Genomic DNA, 25,519 nt, shown 5'->3' on the forward strand with positions numbered 1-25,519 from the left:
AAACTTTCCGCTTCCGGAATGAGCGACGTAAAAAACTTGAAGGCAGGGTGGGCGCGTCGCGTTGCCAAATGCCGTGCGTTAACTGCTAGTTCCGGGTCTTCGAACTGCGATCTATTAGCCCCGCGAGCATAAGTAGGACCTCGTGGCCTCCTACTCCGGCCAATCGCCATTGTGGCGTTTCGTAACGCTACACTACCCCCCTCCTCAAAAAGAAAAAGGAAAAGGTAACTCAGTTGCCTTTTACTTTTTACAAAAAAACGAAGATGAAGTCTTCACAAAAAAAACGTCAAAATTTGATCACTGGAAAAGTTTTGGTTTCGCCACGAAAATGGCTTGTCGATATCTGCGCGTATCAAACGATTGAAAACTGAATCTCAATGTCAATTAGTACTTGAGTACTGCGGTATGATGTAAGTCAAGTCCGGTTAAATGTCATAATTTGGGGTTCTTAAATAAACTTTTCCTGAACAAACTCCACGGTAAAATTTTACTGTCGTCAACATTCCAAAAGAGGACAAAAGAATTAATCGAAAAATTGAACGGTACGAAAAAGTGAAATGCAAAGCTCGCTACGGTTCTTCGGCTTCTGCCAGAGATCCTCTGAATTCTTTCAAATCTTTCATGTGCCAAACACCTAGATCTGCGCGGTTCTCATCTTCGAGAGCGTACGCGAGTTTCGATAGTTTTCTCGTTATCGTGCACAGCACGTAGCGTGGCGCTAATTTTTGCGCAAAGTCTTTCGCAGCGCTGGAAAGTACTTTGTTGCGTTTCCAAACTTTGTCGCCTACAAAAAATTCAGCGTCGCGCTTCCGAAGATTGTACGAGCGTTCGTTGCGTTCGTGCGCTTTGTGAAGGTGCTGGGTTACATCCTGCAAGATGGTCTTGAGGTGTTCTAAATTTTTCGCGTGATCTTCGCGATCAGCTGTCGTCAAGGTTTCCGGATTTTCCGCTACTTTGCCGTAAAATTCACCGGTACAGGGTACTACCCTACCAAAATTGAGAAATGCTGGACTGAATCCGGTTACTTCGTTGACCGCTGTGCGAATCGCGTACCCGATCTTTGCCACCTCGGCATCCCACTTTTTGTGAGCGCCTTTGACGTAACTTCGTATGGCAGTGCCAACTGTGCGGTTGTATCGCTCCACAGGGTTGCTCTGAGGGTGATACTTGGCTGTGAACCAGATCTTTTGAACTTTGTAGTTCTCGCAAGTCTTTACAAATTCGTTTCCGACAAACTGCTTGCCGTTGTCGACCAAAATGAATTGCGGTACACCATACACAAGAAAAATTCCGTTCTCGATACATTCTGTAACTTTTGAGCTCGTAGCTTTTCGTAACGGAAATAGTACAACGTACTTCGTGAACCAATCTACGATCACTAAGAGATACGAATATCCTTTCGTGGACGTCGGTAATGGACCAATCAAATCAACGGAAATCATTTGCCACGGAAACTGAACCTTTTTTTCTTTTCCCATAAGCCCTGCGCGAGCGGTGTTCGGTGCTTTTTGCTCATTGCAAACCTTGCAGTTTCGAACGTAACGAATGACGGAACGACGCATTTTCGGCCAAAAGTGATTGATGGATAACCTTGAAAGTGTCTTGTAGTACCCGAAATGAGCTGATGTCGGTGCATCATGACATGATTCTAAAATTTTTGTTCTTTGATTTCGCGGTACTAAAAGCTTCCACTCCGGGACGTTGCCGGGTAGTACAATTTTGTTCGGTACGAATCGATACACGAGACCGTTCTCGACTTTCCATGATGGATTTCTTTGAGGATTGGCGATTATGTTGTCGCGAAGTCGCGTGTACGACTCGTCCAAATCATTCAAGTTCACGCCGAGAAAGCTGTCAATGTCTACCGCAGCAATTTCTGCAGGTAGTCTCGATAGTGCGTCCGGTACTACATTGAGCTTGCCCTTACGATGGACCAAATCGAATGAAAATTGATTGAGCTTGACACTCCATCGCGCTAACTTGCCTGCTGGGTCCTTCATTCGGTTTAACCAGAGCAATGAATAATGGTCCGTCACGATCGTGAAATGGGTGCCCTCAACGTAAGGTCTGAACTTTTCCAACGCGAACAAAACGGCTAAACATTCTCGTTCCGTAACGCTATAATTTCGCTCGGCTTTTGTTAGCGAACGGCTGGCGTACGCGATCACTCTCTCATCTCCGTCTAAATCTTGCGTTAAAACTGCTCCTAGACCGGTGTTTGAAGCGTCAGTTTGGATCACGAAAGGTTTCGAGAAATCAGGACTTGACAATACGGGTGCTGAAACAAGTGCATCCTTGATTTTCTGAAAAGCTTCCTGAGCTTCAGGAGTCCACTCCGTTTTCTGTCGCTTTCGCTTTCCGGTAAGTAACGCGTTTATCGGGGACATGAGGGTCGAAAAATGAGGGATGAAACGCCTATACCAAGAACACATGCCTACGAAACGTTTGATTTCGGTACTAGTCTTCGGGACTGGATAGCTCACCATGGCCGCTACTTTGTCTGGATCGGTACCTAGACCATGTTCATCGACAATGAAACCCAAATATTTCAAACTTGAGCGGAAAAGTTGACACTTTTTCGCATTCACGGTGAGTTTCGCGTCTCGAAGACGTCGTATCACCTCCCTCAAAACTTGTACGTGTTTCTCGAATGTCGGGGCGATAATGATTAGATCGTCCAGGTAAACAAAGACGTGAGGTTCTAGTTCAGGTCCGAAAATTCTGTCCATGAGACACTGCTGCCTCTGGGCTGCGTTTGTCAGTCCGAACGGTAATACGTTAAAATGAAAAAGACCTCTGCCGGGAATCGCAAAAGCTGTCTTCGGTCTAGACTCTGAATCTAACGGGATTTGCCAAAAAGCGTTCTTGAGATCGATCGAACTGATGTACTTTGCTCCTCGCAACATACTGAGAATCCTGTCGACACGCGGTAATGGGTAACTGTCACGTTTTGTCACGGCATTGAGCCTGCGACCGTCAAAGCAAAGTCGGTATTCACCGGAAGATTTCTTTACTAACAAAATTGGAGAAGACCACGGACTGTCAGAAGGCGATATGACATTGTTCTCGAGCATGCGGTCAATTTCTTTGTTGACTTCCGCAAGCATGTACGGAGACCACCAATACGGACGTTGTTTGATCGGCAATGCTTCTCCCGTGTCGATTGTGACTGTCATTTTGTGTGTCCTCCCTAACTTTCCGTCGTTGCTCAACAAATCTAAATTTTTCCGGATGATCTCGGTGATCTCATGCCGATCCGCGCCACACTCCGTCACCGCGTCACATTCTGGTACTCTTACGATATCCGACGCAACTTCAATTTTGTGACCCGCGAAATCTATCTTGAGTCCGAATAATCTACAAAAGTCGCACCCTAATATGACGCTATGCTGAAGATCTGGCACGTAGTAGACACGAATTCGCCGTCTCGACGAGTCTAACACTGCTTCTAGTTCGATAGCTTTGGTTACCGGATGTTGTTTTCCGTCGGCAGTTCTGATGGTTTTTAGCCGAGATGGGAAAGTTTTTCCACCTGCGCGAAAATGAATTAAATCGGCTCCTTTTCCACCAACTATAGTGCAATTCGAACCGGAATCCACGAGTCCTTCAGTTTCCTTATTGTTTAGACGCAGTCTGATAAATGGCCTATTGTCATTGGTTTTGCTGACGAAAATGGAAGCGGAATTTGCCCGAGAAGGCTTGCAAAACTCTTTGACTTCGTCTAACCAAGCGTTCCACTGGGTGTCCGTACGTTTCGCGATGATCGATGCGTTTACATCGGCCTTGGGATGTTTTAGGAACGTAGCACGGCCGCAAGTCTGCCGCGTCCCTACTGCGCGTTTCCCGACGGATTACACTTTTTGCAGGTCGCCAAGGTGACGTCTGGCTCCCCACAACGGTAGCAAAACTGCTTTCTTTTCAGTCGACAGTTCATGAACGAATGATTCGGCTGTTGACAATTCCAGCACTTGAACGACCTGGAGGACGAACTCGCGGGTTCACTCCGTCTGGCTGAATTGCCTGAGGGTTCCTTCACGACGATGGCGCGTGGACTCGCTTTCGCGGGTTCGCTCGCCCGAACATATGCCAACTCTGGCTCCAACACGCAAGATGACTTGGGTGCAGCGCGATGTTTCTGCCGCAAAGCCGATAACTCCTCCACTTTTTTGCACAACTTAATCAACTCCGGTACGGTGACAACTTCGGTGATGCTAAGCTGGTTAAGGTAACATGGAAGCAAATTCCTCCGAATCGTCTTTACCTTGGTTATCTCCGCCGGTGGTCGACTAAGTCTAGCAAAAAGCGTCTCCATAACCGCAACGTAAATGGTTATCGACTCGCTTTTGCCCTGAAGCCTGCCCTTGATTTCGTCCCACAACAATTCATCGAAATCCGGTGGAAGAAATTCCTGTTTCAACAACTGAACCACTTCGTCCCAATCGCTCAATCTGCTCCGAACAGAACGATACCAAATCAGCGCTTTGCCGCTAAAGAGATCAATGGCCGCGTTAAAAAGGTCCCTGTTGGTTGCGTTTCGCGCTACCGACAGTTCCTCTACCCGTTCCAAGAACTGGTTCACCGTCATTCCATTTTCCTCCCCGTTGAAAGATACGCCCCAGGTGTGAATTGGCACTAGTTTCGGTTCCGGAGATCTCGCGTGAGGGTGCACGTAAATGGGAGTAGTCGCGACGACTGGTGGCGCTTCCACCGTAACCGGGCTCGCTTCTGCTGCCTTGTCGTGAAGATCAGCTTCGAGCAACAAACATGTCGCGTACGCCTCATTTCTATACTCCGCATCTCGCTCGCGTCTCATTCGCCGAATGCGAAATGAAAGGTGCGTTAGACGGGTCTTCAACCGTTTGAAGATCATGTCTTCCGCCGTTCCTTCAAATTCTGTCAAAATCGTGCGTATGCTCTCAAGGGTGTCCTCAATGGCCTGGACCTCGGTGTCGTGATCATACTCTGCGTCATGAAGTGACAGAAAGTATTCGTCCGGTCGACCTAGTTCTTTGGACAGAGCTCTCGCTAACAGTTTCCTCTTATCGTCCTGGTTTCGGCTAGTCGTGATGCCGCGTATACGCAATTCATACGTCAGCTCGTCAGCTAGTAAATGCTTGACCTTGAATTGTTCGTCCATTTTGACGAAGACTCACCGCGATTCCACGGGTCGGTAACGCAATAAAAACGCCGGTCAAAACACTACCAAAAAACAGCGCGCAACACGATAGTCGATTCCGAGAAAAGGTTTTTGTCGTCGAGGGTACAAGATAAGACCGCTACTCAAACAATGAATTCGCCGCTAAATTTCCGCTTCTCATTAACACACAATCAAAAAATTCAACTTTCAATAAACCTTTACCAACTCCCTTTGCTCCGATTGAAAAAAGTGACTGAGCCTCAATGAAGATGAACGATAAACGAAAATTTGTGGTTGCTCCAAAAAATCGAGCCCCACGTTCTGGGCGTCAAAATTTGTGTGACCAAAAGTTGGCCAGTGACAGCTCCGGGCTCCCAGGGGGTTTTTCGGGGCAGAGGGCGTGGGTTCGGATTTTTTAAAAAAATGGGCGCCAGGCAGCTATTGTCTTGAGCTGGTTGTTGCTTGTCCAGCTGCCGGGACAAGTGCTCAGATCTTACTCGTCGAAGGTAAGTAAAAGCAAACGCTTTCTGATCGTTAAACAAATTTTGGTTTATTCGGTTACTGCAAAATTATCCACAGAACAGTATTTGGTGGTTCGGTACTGGTTCACACGAATGCGATAATGGTTCGCTTGTAACTACTAGATGAAAATTGAAAGATGCGGAACCAGTACTTTTTGGTGGCCTTAATATCTACTTTGGTCGTAACCAGAAAAGCTTTTCTTTCACATGTGACCGAATCTTAAACTAAACATGATATTCTTCGACGAAATAAAAGATGTTTTGATTCCTGATGAGGAACCTCCCGAACTTAGACTTCCTTCTGATCGAGCTAATTATTAAATGTAAACTTAATGAAACCCAAGGTCAAGATTGGGGTGTCACCTTGACAAAAAAATTAAAATTGATCCTGATAGGAAAGTTTAAATCGGCGAAGTTCCGAAACGTTAAATTTGACTGAAATTTCTTTAAGTTGACACTGGAGATTGAATGAAAAGGTTCTTACAAAAAAATTCTAAACATTTGCAAAGTTTCAAAAAAATTTAGTGAACATACAAAAATTATGAAAGCGAGAAGCGAGAAATTCGAGGCGTTCCTAAATTTTGCAATGCCGCGGTAAAAAAATATGGCGACTTAGCTTTATGACGGGTCTGTTGTCTCCTCGAATAGCGTCCTTTTGACTTGCGGTGTGACCTTGGCGATACGGTGCTCAAAATAAACGATCGCCTCTGCGAACGATGTTCTCCAAAATGGTCGCCTCTGCGAACGATCTGGCTACGAATCGCCCTGCGAACGATCTGGCTCAGATCGCCCTGCGAACGATCTGGCTACGAATCGCCCTGCGAACGATCTGGCTACGAATCGCCCTGCGAACGATCTGGCTACGAATCGCCCTGCGAACGACCCCTAACGAATTGTCGTTAGTGTTGTGAAAATCGGAAGATTCGGTAATTACCTTTCAGCGAAAAAGGGGGTTCTTGGCGCTAAATCGAAGTCCTTCCGGCACTCCTTTACTCAAAAATTTTCGGTACTCTAAAGTTGCGATACGGTACTGGATCAATTCATCCAAACGGGATTGACTCTAAACTGGATCGAACCACCCCTAATACATGGTCTTAGTGAAATGAATTCAAAATTGAACGATAATTACCTCTATAGTGCGAGGGGTCACTCGACCACGAACTCTAAAAGGCGCTTCGCTGGCGTCGCTTCGACGGCTCTCGACGAAGTGTCCGACTTCCGCATTTTTAATCTCGGTACCGCAGTCCCATAAATCGCGAAAATCGTCACGCGCGCGATTCTCGACCTTATTCAGTTGTGCTATAAGGCGGGCTGCGCTTGCGTGGTACTGCGCAATCAAAAATGTGCATTTCCGGTGGTACTACACGTGCGCGTGTCATGACAGGTGGACCGTCATGGCGTCGGTTTGTTTACCTCGAAATTATACCGAGCGGGAGAATTCAGATTTTGGACGGTATTGTGTCGGTAAGTCGTGCACGTCTATCCTGATGTTAATTGCCGTAACTCGCAGGTCAAAAAAAGGACAGGAAGAAAGATGGGGTTGAAAAGAAGGAGATGACTTTCCGGCAAGTTACTAAAGAGGAAAAGGGACCCAACATTGCCGTACGGTCACCTATCGCTGAGAAGAGAAGAAGAGAAAGTGAAGAGAAAGAGAAAGTGAAAGTGGGGTTCTGAAAGATAGGTTGCAGCTCGCCAACCTAGAGGCGTGAGGCCACCTCAGCCTGACATTTGCGGGGGTAACATGTGTTCTTCCAGCCCCCCCGTGGTGGCTGGCACAAATGACTCTAAATTGAAACTTTCCGCTTCCGGAATGAGCGACGTAAAAAACTTGAAGGCAGGGTGGGCGCGTCGCGTTGCCAAATGCCGTGCGTTAACTGCTAGTTCCGGGTCTTCGAACTGCGATCTATTAGCCCCGCGAGCATAAGTAGGACCTCGTGGCCTCCTACTCCGGCCAATCGCCATTGTGGCGTTTCGTAACGCTACACTACCAACCTTGGGGTAATTTTCAAAAACAGACATTTATCGAATGCGACAGGCCGGATAAGAGACGAGTCTCTTATAAATCAAGGAGGCCGTGTTTTATCCAATATTAATTCTAATAAAATTAGGTATTTACGGCGTATACCCGTGTAGAAGGTGAAAATCTAGAAAATGGATGATACAATTATGAACAATTGCTTCCCAATACCTGTAATGTATGTATAATTATTGTTTAATACATTTTTATTTATTTTCTTTGACATTTACTTGACATTTTTAAACCGCTAGCGAAATAAAAATTTTAAACCGCTAGAGCAATTAAAATTTTATTCGATTATTCATTAAACAAGTGCTTTTATCCCCTGTATCTAAGTATTTAAACATGACTTTATAAGGTAAAATTGGATAAAATAATTTATTGTTAAACCGCTACAGTTTAACTTGCCAATTAACAAAAAATCACGAGAGTGGACCCACAAATAGAAAAAAATATATAGAAAACATTGTTTACGATAACATGCAAAAATGGGTGGTTTTGTGCTTGTGACAGGTCATCAGTTTCAACAATTCCTTTAACCCTTGAATAACATTTTACTTTAGATGTGTACATTTGAAACAAACAAGTTTCTCTTCAAAACGTTTCTAAGCAAAAATTCGCTAGAGGCAAACGAGTTTTGAATTCGACAGGTATGCAACCAGCCTTGCAAATAGCGCGAACCGCTTCAAACACTGTACACTGTGAAGAAGTCTTGTAAAAAGCACTTTGCACATTTAGAAAGCATCCTTTAAATTCTTGCAAGCTAGCTTCGGTATAATAATTCCATTCTCCATTTTCGCAATTTCCGCTTTTGAAATACTGCAGCGGATTAAATCAACGTTTTAACCAACTAAATAGTACGATTTGACTTTCTGACATGTGTTACGAATCCATAAATAAATTATTAACCCCTAAATTATCAATAACGAGCTGGTTTTGCTGATTTTGCAGTTTCCGGGTTTATTATTCTAAATAAATAATTTAATACGTGATGACAGCGCACTGATGAAGAAAAGTTAGACAGTTTTCCTTTACATAAAATTCCACTTTAATTATAACTTTTCAAAGTTTTAGTGACTTGAGACAGCTTAGATTTGAATGTTTCACGGAGCCATTGGAAGGGAGAGTGAATTTTACTTTATAATGTCTCAGTTACAACGCATACATTTCTGATAAAACGCATTCATTGATTTGTATCAAACAATCGAAGCGTAATTAATAATGGCTTGAGTGGTTTTTTACTTCATTCTTTGACGTTTGAAAATCATTATCTTTCAGCTCCCTAAATTTTTTAACAAGAAAAAAAATCTCAAAATGGTGTTTCCAAGCATATTCACATGAGTATAATATACAGGGTTATTTCACGAGTGATAATGAGTTTCGAGTTTTATTTCAAGACTGTCTCGTACAAGACACTCTACTGCAGCAGAAAGTAGGAAAACTTTTAATCAATTGAACAAACGAGATGTAATTTTCATTATTTCTTTTGAAAAACCCCTTGTTTTTAGGCAACCAAGTAATCACATGCAAAATGCAAAATGTGTTTAAAACGATAACGAATGAGCTCCTCTTTCAATTTTAAAACGTGTCCAAGTTCTGTTAAAACTGTCCAAATAATACTGTTGAACTTTTGCGTATTGAATTACACGAGTGAGGATCAATGAGGTCCTCACGAACTAAATCCATTAGCTTCCGGGAGCGTAATGCGAAAATCATATTTGGCAAGGCTTTGATTGTGGCCTCATTAATATGCATTTTTCGTTAATCCGGTGTAACACTTTCCGCTAAACCGTTGCTCTTCTGTATCTATGTGTAAATGAAATTTTCTGTATGTAAACCGGCAAATCAAAAGTTTGGCTGCAATTTAAATTGCAAAGCGCCCACAATTGTAAATGCAATTAATTCTTCTAAAATTTCCATAATAATTAATCATACATTTCGCTCTGGTAAACCTCCCCACGTCTGGCGCAAATCCAGCCGATTCTTGCTGTCGACTTTGTTAACACAAGACGTTTGTTTACCGAGGGCGGACCTAGGCGTCAGGTATGACGGTAATCCATCTCGCCTAAAAGGATTCCGCTGAAACAGGGCCCAACGGATGCATTTATACTAGTTGTTTGCGGCCAGATCTCTGAATTTGAGACATACAGCTGAATAATACATGTTATAATCTGTGCAGAGTACGCTATGCATTATGCAGATAGCCCCCTGAAATATTTACGGGGTCTCCGTCAGCGCTATTAGCCCTCTTTGTCTCGCAGCAAACAGATTTACGAACGCCTCTCCCTTAGACGCTCGCTCTTGAAGGAGTGCGGAAGCCGTGGAAATTTCACGCTGTCGACTTCCACGGATGTGGTGTGATTCCAGATTAAGCAAAATACTACAAAGAAATTAAAGGAGTTTGACATGCTTCTGCTGTTCAAGGATTCAATCGTAGTTTTCCACCCCTAAGACTCGGAAAGTTGGTTAATTAATCCCACTGTCACTAGCTCACCAACTAAATTCACCAATAAGCCGCTGACGCAGATTTTCAAAGAATAAATAGGAAAGGTGGCGTGGCTGTGTATTGTGCTCTGCGCCGGACCACAGCTACTTGAGTGCGATGGACACTAGGGGAGCTTATTCGACAACGAGAGCCCCAAGGAACGAATAATAAGATTATTGTGCGGGCCAAGATATTAAGACACATAATTTACAAGAAAAATTCCGTTTGAAAAAAAAATCAAATAATCTTAATTTAGCGAACCTATAAAACGGATAAAATAATTATATTACGTAATTAAAAACAAAATACACAGTCATGAATATTCATGAACGTAATTATTTAAAATGCAGTCAGTTGTTTTTTGATGTTAAATAATACATCGCGGTGGAACTAAAATTAAAACGTCAGCAGCAAGAGCGTTGCACCGAAATCCCGGGAAATTTCTCTAGGACGATGAGCCCTATCGCTCTTCAATTCCGACAGAAAAAACTAGCAATATTTGTTAGCAGCATTCCGTCATGCAAATTCCTGATGAATTGTCTCGGAGCTATTCATTACTGCGACCCAATATACCTTGAGCGCCATCGGGAGTTAAAACTGTCTGTACGTCGAGCCGGGAAATTTCCAAGGTGCAAATTAACGTGGACCACGTTTAATCATGGAAAATAATATTTAACTTGTGCTTAAGTTTGTCGTTCTTGCAAATACCGCCATTTTATTTCATTATCCCGTTTAATATTTCATATTTTTGTACACGGGTTCTGTCAACTGAATTAACATAAAGTTTAATTTGGTTAATGCGACAGCGCGAACAAAGTCAACTTAATCTGCCGGGAATTTGTTTTGCCTTGCTTTTAATTGCATGTAATATACAGAGTGAGTTTGGCGAGTTAAATTCCCTCGGCGAAACCGTCACGCCGCTAATCGCAGCGCTCTGAGCAAACAGCGGAAAAATCGGAACAATTGTTTGAAAAATCTGCTGGGAAGATTGTTAACTGAAGGATTTAACGGAAAGAAAAATTTCAGAAATACGATTTATTTCTGTTGTGATGCGGGAAGGATTCTTTAATACTGGTAAGCAAATTTAAATCCACTGAATAAGTGCAATATTGTCCAAGATATACCGTGCGATCTAAAATTTAAAAAATCGAGATGGCCATGATTAATACACTTCAGTTGGCAGCAGGTAAAAAATTAATTCAAATGTCATTATTCAGGACTTTCAAGGCACTTACCAAGAACTTGCCTTGATTATTTTGTTTTTCTATACCTGAAAAACAACGTGTTCAAAAACAGGCCTGGCACAATTCCCGAATTAATCCAAATAATTACTGATAACTGCAATTAATTGATGTCCCGACTTTGCGAAGGTCATTTGAAAACATGAAGCGAAGAGAGTAGCATTATGTTTGGAAGCTGAAGGCAGACATTTCGAACATTTACTCTAGTTCGTAAATACGACTGGAGCTCCTCATGATTTTTTCACAACCGACAGGTCACACATAATGCACATTTATGAAAATCAAGATTTCAACGTTCCCAAAATCACTAACCTAACTTTTAAGACTGACATCTGATAATTGAAATTTTAACGAATTGCCAACTGAAATTTTTGGTCACAGCCAACTCTAATTTTTTTTTTCGATCTCACGGTATGATATAAATAATCACGACCAAATTTATGAATATATTATAAGAGAGAATTAATTACAGTTGTGGATTGCTTTATTAATTTTTATGCTCCTTAAATTTTCATAAATGACAATGCGACTTTTCATTTATTCTTGATTTTTCAGTTTTAATGAAGCATCAAATGTCAAGAATTAAGTCTACTCATTAGGAGGAAATTATTAAACCTAATTATTATGCAGAGTTCCATCTACAAATACAGGGTACTTCACGAGTGTTAATCCGCCCCTACGGAATTGAAAATGCAACCCATAATACATTTCCAAAGTTAACGTGGATATTGTTTCTTGATTTAAAAAACATAAAACATGGTTAGCTGTGCAGTTTCGTAAATTTTGACATAAGGGTCATTCGCTTGGTTAAATAAAATTGGGAAAAAACGAAGAAGCAATTTTATTACATTACATGCGCTATTAATAAAAAATTATGTCTGTTTTCTCATCGTTCGAATGTATTTTAAATTTTTTCGTAAATGTCAGTTGTGACAAATAAAATTATTGGAAGCAAAGCCATCATGGATTCATAATTTCATTTTAAAACAATACGATATTTAAAATAGCGAGGTTCACTTTCTAACTGTATTGTGGGTTGCAAAAACAATACGATATTTAAAATGGCCACGTTAGCTTTGGAAATGTATTGTGGGTTGCATTTTCAATTCCGTCGGGCTCATTATCACTCGTGAAATACCCTGTATATAGGTACAAATATCCTGGCGTTTTCACCGTTTATGGAATTTAAAAAAATGCAATTCCTTGCTTTGGTTTATTTGATTTTATTAAAAAAAATATTCTAGGTTTCCACCATTTTCTTAACTACCAGTAGAGGTAGCTAATGTGATTTTTTGCATTCGATTCGCTACAATTAAATCTGTAAAATAGGATTTACTGATTTCATTTAGCTCGCACAGAAGCGAAGATGTTTCAATTTTTTCCAAATTTTGCTTTCGGGGCCTTTACCATTTTTATCAATATATTTTTGGAATTTTCTCGCCTACTAGTATGGATAGATTAATGTGGTTTAATGTATTTAATTTGTCATAATCGATTCTATAAAACACAGTTTTTAGATTTAACATAGTTCCAATAGTAACAGAGATACACTAGTCTGAACGAAAAATTTTCCCGGCGCCTCCACCATTTTGACAAATTAATTTTGAAAGTTTTCTTAACTACTTTTGAGGATAACGTAATGCAATATCTTCGTTTAAATTCATTATAATCGAATCTAATTGAGATAATTCTTAGATTTTATCTAACTCAAATGGAATCGGAGAAATCCAGATTTAAATGAAAAATATCCCGGCGCCTCCACCATTTTGCCAAATTTTTCATGACGTTGACTCAGCCACTGGTGGAGGTAGAATCATATGGTTTCTTGTTATCCATTCGTTACAATTAAGTCTGCGACGAAATTATATCTGTTTTTAATATACAGGGTGTTTCTGAAATAGGTACATTAATTTTAACTGGTAATAGAACTCGTCAAAAGGAACAACTTTTCTATCTACCATTTTGCCGAAAAACGATGTTTAATTCCAAAAAAAAATTGGAGAGATTTTTCACTAAAATAGCCCTACGCCACTAAATACTGCAATGGCTAATTGAGATTAGCGCTAATATGAAAAAAACATCCATTTTCATCCAGAAAACGTGTTTTAACGCCGAAATCGAAATTCAAATAAATCTACCCGTATAGCAAAAAATCCACTTCGTAAGAATGTGGTTGTTTCACGTTTTTAGGTAGCTTAGTTTTGGAGATATGAACGGTTTTGGGAAAATCTTTCCTATTTTTTTAAGCCATTACGCAACGTTTTTCGCCAAAATGACAGAGAGAAAAGTTCATGAGTTCTATTACCAGTTAAAATTAATGCACCTATTTCAGAAACACTGTATTTTGACCCCGGCGCCTCCACCATTGTGTAAATTTATTTTTCATTTTTTCTCAACTACTAGTGCCAATAGAATAATGCAGTTTGTTGCATTTGATTTGTCACAATTTAATATACACAACGCACTTCTTAGATTTTGATCTAATTCAGACAGTAATGAAAAAAAAGTTGCTAGAAAAAAATTCCGGCGCAACCACCATTTTCGCAAAATATATCTTTACACTTTTCTCAACTACTATTGGCGATAAAGTCATGCAGTTTCTTTGAGTTTCGTCACAATTAAATCTACAAAACATAGTTTTGTACTTTGTGTTTAAATTTTGGTTACTCTGAAAAAATTTTTTCTATTCTCTATTACTTCAAATATTTTAGGAGTTCTTGTTATTGCTGCACACTTAGTATTTAATTACGATCTTCAACAAATGGTTGGTATAAATTTTATCTTCATATTTCCATTAAGAGGAGCACTAGACAAATAGAGGAAAATTGCTAGTGTCTTAGAAAGCACCGGAAGATGTATTTATTTCTTTTTGAAATTATGAAATGATTCTGTTATTTGATATTTCTTTTTAAATTATTTTATAATACTGAATGAACACATAAGAGAATTGGTGGGTTAAAGATTATCTAGCGTCAAAGCTTGACAAGCTATTTTATTTGTGGTAAACACCTTGTATACAAAAAGCGGACCAAAGCTTTGTAGGATTCCTTCATAAAACGGTTTACTTTGCGTGACCTTTTCAGCTAAAACAATACATCATAAAATCCTGTAGGTGGTCCTGCAGGATAAAATCAACTCGCATCCCGGACTCACATAAAATTTCACATCATCTCGTTCCACTTCTTTTTTACTTAATGTCATCTCCCACGAAATTTCAGAATGTAGAGTAGAGTTAAATCGTGTCACATGTCTTGAGCAAATACTTGTCGAAAAAGGACGTTCAATGCCGCATATTTGCCAACAACTAGCGGCAACATTGTTGACAAGAATTCTTACTGAAATAATGTTGAACTCTGCGGGATTATGCTAATAGTCAAAGAACAACTTTGACAAAGAGAGATAAAGCACGACCCCGCTGGAGCTTCAAAAAATTCTTGTTAGTTTCTTTCCGGCGCAAAATACGCTTCCTGTACATAAGCGCATTTTAAATTTTTTGCCCAAGAAATAAGCCCCTGGCTTTGTACGAAATATTTAGAGAAACTAATTTCCCCTCGAGTGGACTAACCCCTATTTCATCCCTCAAACGAGTAATTCTTGTATTTTTCGAGTGGATACAATTGCACTCCACCCACAACCTGTGGCGCGTCCTTATCCCTCCTTCTATTTGGTTTTATTTTTCGTTTAAATTTTATCGCCCTCTATTACGCGTAAGCAGCTTACGTTTGACGCTTGTCCAGTCTCCGTTTCGTGGGAAGACATAAATCGGCCTTGATGTAACCTCCCCTAATCGCATAGAAAATCTGACGTTTAATATAAAATGGGGATCAAACTGATTGCTTCGCCACCTCCCAACATCCTTCCACAAAGAAATGCGCGTCGGGTTCAGATTAGAAATGGACATGTTGATTCCTGTCTACCAGTCGAAATTTAAAAGCAAAAACCTCAAATACCGATATATCGCTATTTCCATCCCTTGTAGGGCCCCAGTGGAGCGCTTATTTCTCGAGTAAATCTGAATTAGAATCGCGCCAAACATTCGACTGGATGCTTCCACTCCGGTCCAGAATCACTAAAATATTTCAGACGAATATTTGCGCTATGAGCAAAACGAACAAATTAGTTATCGAGTGTTGGGCCGGAATCCTCAGCTATGTCCAAACAAGGGTGGGTAAGGGTCGGCCGGATAAAGTATCGAAGAGTTTAATAACTAGTCTATCAAATAAGTCGTAAAAAATTTGCAGCGCTGAGGGCGCAAAGGGTCTGCGTTCATAATTACCATCACCAGCGACGGACAAAGCACCAGAGCGCCCTTCCAAGCAGCGAAACCAACTTAGGCTGCGGTTTGCTTCGTTATTCTGGACCCAGCAGCAAATCTTGGAATGCTATCGCTCCTCACGAAGGTCGTAAATTATGTCGACCCATGTTATGGTTTTTAAGTAAATGCACAACCCAGTCGGACGAAGCGGAGGAAATGAAAGAAAGGGGAGATTGTCGACTGATGTGTATTCTTGCGGTGCGTCTCCTTTATCAATAAAAATTAATACAAAGTTGAGTCGGACAAAATTTTGTTGGGAACTAGGACGAGTCTCAAATACTAAAGTTGCATGATACAATCTAAAGTTTTAATACCACGCCATTCTGCATGCATGATTCTGCCACATGTTATTTAATCAGACATAACAAAGGATTGTGCTGGCTTTGAAGACGCCAGAAATGAAAGATTTTTAATTATGTTATATGTTACCACCTTGTTTCTTTGTTCTGCGGTGGCTTTTAAAAAAACCAGGGCTCGAGGTGCGATTTTCGAGGCGCTACTACATTTATGAGCTTTTTCGACTTGTTTTCAGAGCCGTTTCACAATTTTTTGAGTCAAAGTAATGAGAGAGATTTTCACAGGAGAGGCGGATTTAATTTGAGGCAATTTGCAGAAAGCGTGAATTACGTCAAATACACCAGTTTTAAAAAGGACCTAAACAAATTATAAAAAGCGCTCAATCCTTTTTTCCTAAAAAGCTTTTAATGTGTTTTTAATTTGCCACCTGCGGTTTTTATTAAAGGTACAGCTTGCAGAAACACTCGATGTTATATTTATTATAGGTGATTACTGCAGTGCTTCAACGAACGAAGTATAAAAAGTGACTTATGAAAAATAATCAACTCTAAAATAAATTCAATTTGCGACCCATTGGTGAAATATAAAAATAATTTTCAATTTAGTACATCAATTTAGAACACACACAAACCTGGTTAGTTAATTGAATCGATCAAATCATTTACAGTTTCCAATAAAATGTTATGTTATTATCAGATGAGCTTCTGATGTTGTATTTATGTATTAAATAAATTTCATTCATGTTATTAAAATATGTTTCAGCGCATGCTTTAATGAAACCCAGCGGCTACATGATCCTGTTATACTCGTATATACCCATATGTATACAGGGTGTTATGGAAGTTCACGTAATAAATTTAGTCACCAATAGAACTCTTTAAAATAAACATTTTTCATATAATTATTCATCTTTTTTAATTGAATAATTTTTTTACATTTTTCTAACCCCTAATTTGACATTCCGCTCATGGGATAATCATCAATTGAAACGAAAGAGTAAGTGAAAATGTTTTTGTGTAATAAAAACTTCACAGATTTTTTGGAGAAAGAACGATCGCTGTTCTAATACTAACAGTTTTTATTGGTTTTCATTCGAGTATTTTTTAATTCGTGCTCGGTGGCCGCATGGCTGTCGGAGACAGTACTCCGAGGTCGCGGTCCCGGCGTTAGTGGGTTCGAATCTCACCGAAGGGGGAGGATTTTTTCCAAGGAAGGAACCTCCGCCGGGCCATGGATGTGTGTGTATGTCTTTCAGGGGCTGACGGTAGGGTGGTGGAAGGAAGAGCGACACTCTTCCGACACCATCGCGAGGTCAGCAGGGTTCAAATCCCAGGCCGGATGGGATGGATGTTTGTGTTGTCCAGAAAGGAGAAGAGAGGGTGGGCGTGGGTGGCCGGGGAAAGTACCCCGGAGCCCCGCCGCACATAAGGAAAAAAAAAGAGGAAAAACAAGCCGACCGCAAGGTACCAGGTACCAGGTACCAAGGCCAGTAGTGGTGAAAGGGGAAAGGCTACGATTAAAAAAAAATAATAATAATAATTTTGTTCATCCTGAAGTATTTGCTTAAATCATTTTTTAAGATCAGTGAGGTAGAATATAAATAATATTTATTCTTCAGAGATATTTATATTTAATTCTGTCACAATTTCAGATTAGTAACGACTGAAGAAGGTTACTAAAATATCGATAATACAGATTCAATACATAATGTGAAACTTTATGACATTCATTTCATTTTTTTTTAACTTTACCGCACTAGTGTAGTAAAACAGCGTTCAAGATCAGATTCTTGGTAACAAAGTTGCAAAAGCCCCATTTGCTACAATCTCGATGTCGGAGTAGCTAAATACTTTCTGTACCATCTGTATTTTCACAATGATGACATAAGCTTCACAAGAATAATAAAATTATGACTTCAAATTTGGTTTGTGTAAATTTTTTATACTCCCACTAAACAATAGAGTTTCAGGTTTCGTTTGGAAAAATGCATTGAGGCCTGTTTTGCATCACTCGGTTAACGCCTCGTGCTTCAAATTACGGCCTCATACCTGAAAAGTGATCCGACAGCGCACTTATAGCCAAAATAACTATTTCTACTGGGTGATTCTTTAAATTTCACATTTAGGTATTATGTCATAATGGAGTCATAGAAACATGATAAGCATTTGAACTTTATAATGAAATGTATTACTTAAATATATCTGATGAAATTTCATTCGTTTCAATATAACTCTATTTGAAACAGAATACAACAAAACAAGAGCCGTTTCTGCTTTGCAATTAGAGTCAGAGAAATCAGTATTTCAATTAATCGACGTCAAGCTATAATGAACACCATAATTAGCACTGCGAAATCATAATCCGACGAACTAAAACTAAATAGACGAACACGTTAAGGCGGCATAATTATTATGACAGTCAGCTAATGAATTATACAGGGTGGTCCCGATATAACCTGCCAAAAAAATTCTGGGTCATTAGAAGGATCTAACAAGTCCAAAAAACCTCTTTTCATTAGGTCCAAAATAATGGGGATAAATTAACCCCTATCCACACCCATTCGACGCTGCTGACCACAAAAATTGCTTCCACACACGATATTTTCAACTATAAATATAAGAAGTGGTATCACCATGATATTCATACTTAAGAGTAAACAAACATATCGGGTATTCATTTAAATTTATCCTCAAAGTTGAAGAGTCGATGGTGAACGCACCACGGATTACAGATCACGGATCAGCTGTTTAAATCTAACCTCACTTTTTGCGTGTTGGTGTTTTTACTCTGCAGACGAAAGAGTGGTGCGTTCACAATCGACTCTTCAACGTCAACTTCGATAAATTTAAATACCCGATATAAAGGAAAATTAAAAATTGTGAAATAAATCCAAAGTATTTACAAAATTGTGCCAGTTGACATATGTATTAAGAAAGTTCAAGAACCCATTCTCACATTTCGGAATGCTTATTTCCTTGTTAATAAGAACATCCAAATTCTTTTACCTTCAGCTGTAATAAGTGATATGATTATCTTCGATGATCTAAGAATGAAGCCGAACTGCTCCGGTTTGACGAGTCCGATCAACGAGTATTAATGATACCTATACAGCGTGATTTTGAAAGTTGTGCAGATATTTTAATCACGAGCTACTGGCTTCATTTAGAACTCGGAAAAAATGTTTAAGAAATTCTATGTCAAAAAATAAAATGACATTTATTTTTTGAGATACAATTTTTTTCAATTGCTTTTAGTTTTCTACGTTGTCAAACAACCTCGTAGTTAAAATTTCGGCACATTTTAAAAATACACCCTGTATACCTATTATAGTATTTTATAAAACGTACACCAATGCGGTTTCCTTGTTTTAAAGCATATTTCCTATAGGTTACTTCGCATTGGCGTACATTTTATAAAACATGATATACAGGGTGTATTTTTAAAATGTGCCGAAATTTTACCTGCAAGGTTATAGGACAACATAGAAAACTAAAAGCAATTTAAAAAAATTGTAGCTCAAGAAATAAATGTCATTTTATTTTTTAACATAGAATTTTTTAAATATTTTTTCCGTGTTCTACATGAAGCCAGTAGCTCGTGGTTAAAATATCTGCACAACTTTCAAAATCACCCTGTATATTAGAAGTTTATATTTTATGAGAGAACATAATGAATGAATAAATGAGGAATATTTAAATTTAAATCTATGCACAGACGATTCTGTGTATAGAGATGTCTTCCGTCAAAATGCAAAATGGAAAGTAAAAGTTTTACTATTAATGCTATTTTGACATGTAGTAAATCATTGATGGTTATATCAACGTCATTCGTTATTTGGAAAATACCCTGCAAGCTAATATTTTTAGTTGTTATGTTATGTCGTAATGATGCCAAATATTATATTAAATTTGAAGATATTCTTTAAATGAATAGTTTTGAAAAAAGCGACATAATCACAAACAATCCTTCACTGAAGAAAAATTGACGAGTGGGGTGCAATTTCTTTTGAACGTAATCCGGACGAAATATATTTTTGAACAAAGAAATTTTCGTAATAAATCAATGTGAAATAAGAGCAATAAGGACATAACGAGGATGAATCGATTCCATAAAGTAACAAGATTTAGTTGGGTTCTGCTTGTAAGATTGCGTATTATTTTCGGAATTAATACTGTCTTTCATCTTCTTAACCTAAATTCTTTGTTACGCGGTTCGTTAGATGAGGAATTTATTTTGAAAAGGGGTTTACTCCGATAATCTCATAATCTTCGGAGGCCACTTAAAATAACTTTTCCAGAAACACAACGCCAGTTTTGCACGCACCAACCAATCAAGATTAATATTTATGTATTTTAATCCGCAAAAATTTTAATCGGGTTTGTGATTGCTGTCTATCAAAATATTGAGGTCGTTTGGGATCTTGTTTTCTCTGAGATTGTCAAAATCAACAACTCAGGCAGCAACCAATTAAATACCTGACAGAGCTCTTATTTGTCCCTGTTTCAAATATTCTTTCGGCGCAGACAAAGCTCTAATTAAGAGCTATCAGATTAGCAAGTGTCGGATAAAGCGCCAGAACTAGAAGACAATTTAAGATTTGAGCCAAGTTTTCAAAAGATAAGAGAAAATTATGGTGTTATATCACATTATATCTGAATTAATTTGCACCGTCGCAATTTTATCTGAGCTTCTTTTTCTTTGGAGTTTGAAATTTTAACAACGCACAAATGAGGAGACGTAGGTGTTCCAATTTATTTTATCCCAGTCAGAAAATATTGTCACGCACGTGCGAATTAAAATCGGACTTGAGTCGGTGGTTCGATGGGAATCGATTTGCTACCTAATAACTGTGACAAAACCCGGACCATTCATTCACAAACGTCCCGACCCTACTACAAAAACAAAGTTTTTATCAGGGCAGCAACTTTCATCGACTATCGATCGCACATTATAATAATGAGACAGGTCGAGAGCAACTTTCTCCGTTTATTCGACATTAAAAATATCTCAAAAGACGTGTTTACGCTGCTAGAGCAAATTTTCGGCAAACATTTTTTACCATAATTTCGATTCCCCGGACCGGAACGATTGTTCTTCGAGGGGGCTCTCGAGATTAGATATCTACGCCAAAGAGATGTTCAAATTTTGTACTAACCTCTGCCAAGCCGACTCTCCTTATAAACTGATCCCAGATAACAAAACTGTTAAAGAGGATGTCTGCATAAATCGACCCGAGACTTTTACTGATTTGAAATTGTAAGGAGCCTCAGAAAATGCTCGTGGGCTCGCCTTTCAGAAACATACTCATTTATTGTAATAAGGCTTAGATTTTTTTAATTAAATGGAAAGCTGCCAACTCAAAATCACACAAAATTCCAAAGTATTCAAAGAAAAATAAGTTCTTAATTATTACCGAGCGGTTTAGTGTGGCCAAAATTCTTTGTACATTTTCTTCTTCTAATTACTTATTTCGTAATTACTAATTTATGACGGTTAAAAAATTTTGTAAGTAATTTCTAGAGCACGAGAGGAGTTTTTATTTAATTTTTTAAACAAGCTTGAACATTTCGGTGCAGCCTGCACGAAGCCGGTTGTAAAATAAAATGAAGGAGAACTATTAAAGCTCGCTTTCACCGGCCGAACAATTCTTGAATTAAAATTTCAAATTTCTTTTTCTCATTATCTTTTCGCATGAATATTCAGTGATCGATAGGACGGAGCAGTTACTTCCGATTTCATTAATTACTTCGGCGCCTTCACTTTCACGTGCCCCAGAAAAAGTAACGCAGTCGAAAGAAAAAAATATCTCGAGATGTTTCCGAGGCACTATCGAGATTCACGCAGATATTAAAATGATAAACGATAGCATGTCATAAATGACAAAAAATACAAATTAAGAGAAGAGAATCCGCAAGAGGAGTATTATAGCGAAAGTTCCCCCACATGAAACTTTTAAAAATAAATACTCGAAAGATAAAGTTTTTGAGATATATGGCTGAAAAGTTTTGTCTGGATCACGGCATCGTTGGACTCGTGACTGACGCCGTTGGTCTTATATTAAAAATCCTGGAGAGGATGAGTCGACGTTAAATTCATAAAAGAGTGATTCCGCTTGGTGATAATTACGCTGAGATGGGCCAAGTGAATAGTTTCACGGAGGACAGATTAAGGAATTGTAAACTTGATTATCGGAGAATTGTGCAAAAATTTGTATAAAATGTGAGGGTAAAAAATGTAGATTAAGTCCGGTCATAAAACGGGTGATGACTTTGTTATTGAATTAGTCTGGCTTCGGGCTAGACATATTTTGTTTTGGTGTGGTAGCAATTCCTGCCGATTTATTGCGGTGAAGAATCGCTCGCGACCATAAGTTTGCAGAAAGTGTCGGTTAAAGAAAAGTGTAAAGTGAGTGGGAAAAAATGGTGATATTTACCCAGCCGGAAGGTCCTTTCGGTGAAAATACACTAAATTTTAGACACTGTCAGGAAACGAACGAATTTAATTATAGTTGGTGTTTTTCCGATCGCATGAAAAGCACGCGTTTGATCGTTCCAACCACCGGAGCAGCGTGTGATTACCGTCGGCGTCCCGGAACCACTGGCTAAAATCTGGCGTCACGACGTTGCCATCGCGCACTGTGGAACATCCATACACCCCCGCAAGCGGTCCTCAACAAGTGCATATTCCGTTATTGCCCCGAGCAGGTCTTTAGCTGATTTTTTACACAGATCACATTAAAAAAAAATTTTTTGATTTATTTGGAAGAATAAGATTGGTGTTCTTCAAAATGAAAGCACTTCGTACTAATCAAAAATGAAGGGTTACTAATTTATTGTAAACCCTTCACATTAAATTACTGCTTTGATTTATTTTGTTTTTTGTGCATCCTTTTTTTTGGTTCTTTCTTCGATGATTTCAATTTTTTCATATGGTATTAGATTATTCAAGATCTTCACAAATTTTCTTTAAAAATTAGCAAAAAAGATTTTTTGTTCGACACTGCGAAAATTTAAGAATTTTCTCCTATGTGAACGGATTTTGATAAATGTCACAACTTGTCAAAACGAAACGTCAAGCTAATTTTAAAGGTTTTAAGCGATTTGAAGCCTTTAAGGGGCTCATCGAACAAAAAAACGTTGTATTCAACTCGTTCGTGTGTAAATTGGGCCTTTTTTGGCACTCGTGGGCCTTTAAAACGCTCGTTTCACTCGCGTTTTAAAATGGCCCACGCGTGCCAAAAAAGACCCAATTTACGGACAAACTCGTCAAATAAACTACTATTATTTCGTTATAAGCTCACAAAGTCTACAAAATAAGTCAGTGACAAGTTATTCCTATATACTTTATTATCCATGACAATCACAAGAACCGACGAGGAAATTTTTCAATTGGTAATAAATATAGTATATTACACTATAAGTGATGAAAGTGCCTGATTTTTCAACGAGCAATACATGATATACTCTCGAGCGCCAGCGAGTGAGGATAGTATTGCGAGTTGAAAAATCGCACATTGATCACGAATTGTGTGTACCATTTTTTATAACATCGCTTATGAAAATGAGTCTCACGAGATACTATACATTATTCTTAAGAATTTTAGCCTAAATCTTCTTAGTAAAATGTTTGTATTAACGGAGATAATTGATTGTATATTTTTATTGTTTTCTAAAATTTTGAGTCCGGTCCTGTGTACTTCTCCGCTGTATTAGATTAATAACTGACGTGGCCCAGCATGGTCTCCTTCTGGAAATCGCTCTGCGTACTCTCTGGACGCCGCAGCTGCATTCTGATAACGTGATAACATTGCCCATATACATTAGCAACATATCTGTGAGCTCATTATTTTCGTAATGATTAAGCCATTTCGACTAATTAGGTGACAACTATGACAGTATTTTTGATTATCGTCCATGCTCATTTGATTTTTTTTGTCAATTCTAATTTCTAACAAATCAGCGCAAATTTGAGCAGGACCGGTTTCAAAAATGTCAAAAAAAAAACATATTGTATCTTCATTGCCGTACACATTTTACTAAGGTGATTTTGGCTAAAACTCTTTAGAACAACGCATACTATCACATGTTAAAAGGAACCCCTCAACTTCGAAAACACCCTGTATTAATTTGTAAACATTTTTAATATTCAATGAAATATTTTCATTTTGTCATGGAAAAAATGTGCGCTTGTTATTACTAAAAAATGTGAATGATTGATTACAATGAAAAATATACATCAAACACGACTGAAATAAAATGCTAATACAACAAACAAAATATTTTTGTAACTATTACAATTAAAACAATTAAACTTTCATTATATTTATATGACTCTGTTTGTAAATTTTAGCAACATGTTTCATAGACACAATACATTTTTCAAATTGTAACAATGGAAAAATTATTGAAAATGTTTTGTTGGGTTTAGTTTAATTCACAATATGCAACAACCAACAAGTAAATAGATATGTGAAATTTTAATAATCGCCAGTGAATTCGATATCAATAAAAAAATTAGTTGCAGGTAAATACCTTTAGAAATGTATAAAAATTTAATAAAACCTTTATTCAGAAATTTTTATTATCTACGAAAAAATAAAAACAATTATTTTCTGCAACAACGTGTGCAGGTTCTCAGTGCATTAACGATTGTAATAATATACTTCAAAAGTGTATTGCTTAGTTCCACAGAGTGAAAACTGCATTTTGTTGTACGAGTACAAAGAGCTTCATTTGCAGAACTGGTTTTTATCAAACGCATATGACACTTCTACTAGGTTGCAGTCTTGGAATAATAAATAATTTTTGAATGCACAGGAAAAATGTGGGATTGAGATAGAAAATAGTACATTCTTCAATAAGCGTATAATGATGGCTATTATTCAAGGGGATAAAAAGTAAAACACGAGCCGTAGGCGAGTAATGGAATCGTCCGAGTGAATAATAGCCATAATACGCGAGTTGAAAACTATACTTTCTCCACAACTATACCAAGAAAAAACAATCTTTGAAAATTGAATTGAATTTGATTTTTAATATTTGACAACTTATTGTTTACGCATCCGATTGACGATCTGCCGTTGTAGAATGAAAATATGAGGGATGTGATTGGCCGACAGCCGTGGATTTCAGTATATTCTAACACGGGGCGTGGAATTGATATTCTTTCATTGAATATCCAACAAGAATGCATTCATTCTTTAATAGTCGTGGAGAAAGAATGTTATAATGTTAATAAAGCGAGAATTTTGCTTTATTTTTTTATTGGCATAAGCCACGATTTGAGTGAAGAATAACTGAAATATTTAGGTATATAGTGAGCGGCAAAAGTATGGAATGAATTCATTAAAAATTAAACAATTTTTTTTTCAAAAAAATCTTTGGGCAGGTCAATTTTAGTTTATAAAAATACATGTTTTAGTACCAAAGAAAATTCCAAGCAGTCATTTGTTTTCGAGTGATGACATCATCGATATTTTTTTTAAATGGAAACCCCCTATTTTTTTC

General features: G+C 38.4%; 2 protein-coding genes and 1 long non-coding RNA gene across 3 annotated transcripts in view; 1 reads left to right on the forward strand and 2 right to left on the reverse strand.

The window, feature by feature from the left end:
* Nucleotides 1-22,591, reverse strand: part of LOC138128683 (glutamate receptor ionotropic, kainate 2-like) — a 229,656-nt gene extending 207,065 nt beyond the window's left edge. The window contains exon 1 of the mRNA XM_069044893.1: nucleotides 22,447-22,591. The gene's annotated coding sequence lies outside the window, so the exon portion shown is untranslated. The remainder of the gene's footprint in view (nucleotides 1-22,446) is intronic.
* LOC138139726 (uncharacterized) lies at nucleotides 3,830-6,734 on the reverse strand. The gene is made up of 2 exons (XM_069060209.1): nucleotides 6,593-6,734; nucleotides 3,830-6,543 (listed from the first exon to the last, which is right to left on the reverse strand). The coding sequence occupies exon 2, from the start codon at nucleotides 5,135-5,137 to the stop codon at nucleotides 3,830-3,832; it is 1,308 nt and encodes a 435-aa protein (XP_068916310.1). The 5' UTR covers nucleotides 5,138-6,543; nucleotides 6,593-6,734.
* LOC138139796 (uncharacterized) lies at nucleotides 6,986-7,891 on the forward strand. The gene is made up of 2 exons (XR_011162382.1): nucleotides 6,986-7,111; nucleotides 7,169-7,891. It is a non-coding gene; the product is annotated as an uncharacterized lncRNA (long non-coding RNA).
* Nucleotides 22,592-25,519: the final 2,928 nt, after the last annotated feature.

Source organism: Tenebrio molitor, chromosome 1 (genome assembly GCF_963966145.1).
Source record: "Tenebrio molitor chromosome 1, icTenMoli1.1, whole genome shotgun sequence".
NCBI lineage: Eukaryota > Metazoa > Arthropoda > Insecta > Coleoptera > Tenebrionidae > Tenebrio > Tenebrio molitor.